The sequence below is a fragment of the Habropoda laboriosa genome, unplaced genomic scaffold (genome assembly GCF_001263275.1).
Source record: "Habropoda laboriosa isolate 0110345459 unplaced genomic scaffold, ASM126327v1 scaffold2, whole genome shotgun sequence".
Classification (NCBI taxonomy): domain Eukaryota; kingdom Metazoa; phylum Arthropoda; class Insecta; order Hymenoptera; family Apidae; genus Habropoda; species Habropoda laboriosa.
The window spans coordinates 4040273-4041573 of NW_017100190.1; the positions used below are offsets into that span (position 1 = coordinate 4040273).

The 1301-nt window shown below is 28.5% G+C and overlaps 1 protein-coding gene across 1 annotated transcript in view; it reads right to left on the reverse strand.

The window, feature by feature from the left end:
• Window positions 1-4: 4 nt before the first annotated feature.
• The window catches only part of LOC108580041 (phosphoglucomutase-2), a 2738-nt gene continuing 1441 nt past the window's right edge, over window positions 5-1301 (reverse strand). Inside the window, exons 5-9 of the mRNA XM_017943698.1 lie at window positions 1076-1263; window positions 823-1000; window positions 525-748; window positions 295-400; window positions 5-235 (exon numbers count right to left, since the gene is read on the reverse strand). Of these exons, the coding sequence (XP_017799187.1) occupies window positions 5-235; window positions 295-400; window positions 525-748; window positions 823-1000; window positions 1076-1263 (927 nt within the window). The remainder of the gene's footprint in view (window positions 236-294; window positions 401-524; window positions 749-822; window positions 1001-1075; window positions 1264-1301) is intronic.

Genomic DNA, 1301 nt, shown 5'->3' on the forward strand with positions numbered 1-1301 from the left:
GAACTTACTGCTCTTTAGAAGAGGCACATAATTCACTATAATATTTGATTTTAGGTTCAGTACCGCTGGTTCTTAATGTTATAATCGAACCATTTTTAAATGTAAATGTTATCATTTGACTAGATTGTGAAACAGGTAAAACCGCCTTATTTTCTGGTTTTGTATTGTCGTAACCAGTTGTCAGATCACGAATGCCTACTATAGAATACTTTCCATTGAGGATACTTGATGGATACTGAAAATATTTAAAGTTGAAGTAATATGAGTGGTATTTTATACATACACATTTCTTACCGTATTTGGTTCACCAAAGTATGTTCGTAACCTTTCAAATATTTTCTTAATTACATCTGGTTCATGACAAATACAATATGAATTCTTAGAAATATGATATCCATATCTAAACCAAATATGTACATTTCTTTAATAAACATATTTAAAGCATAAGATTATGAATTATAAAAACAATATTATACATTTTAATCTAGATAAATATTTCAAATATGAAATGTGATATAACATACTGAGTATATATTTCGTTTAACTTTTCATGAAGAGTGAGTCCCATAGTTTCAAGATAGGCTGCCAATTCTGCTAAATGCATTCCAGCATTTATACCATCTTTATCAAGAACTTTTGAACCACACATGAAGCCAATAGCTTCTTCATATGCAAATAAAACTTCTTTACCTGCACTTTTTAATTCTATAGTTCTATTACCCATCCATTTGAAACCTGTTAATGTTTCCTTTGGAAACAAAAAGAATTACACAATAATATAAGGTAGCAGAAATAATTCAACTTCATTTAATGCTTACATACCTCAAAATTAAATCCTTCTTGTTTAGCCATTGATGCTAAAATTTTACTAGAAACTGTTGATGTCAACATATATACACTTGAAAAATCTGTATCAGCATGTTGTACTTGATATTTATGCATCATCCACCATCCTAAGAGTGCTCCTAACTCATTACCAGAGAAAATATACCATTCATCACTATAACAGAAATATAAGGATTTATTAAAATCAATACATAAGTGCATATACTTAATAAAGTTTTCAAATACATACTTTTTTAGTTTTGTAGCACAAGCTAATCTATCTGCATCAGGATCATTAGCAAGAATAATTGAAGAAGAATTTTTATTTGCTACTTGTATGCTAAGATCAAGAGCACTTTTTCCTTCTTCAGGATTTGGAAATTCAACAGTTGGAAATTCTGGATCAGGCAACATTTGTTCTTCAACTACTATAAATGGCTGTAAAATATTTAAATAAAATTTAATTAAATAATTCA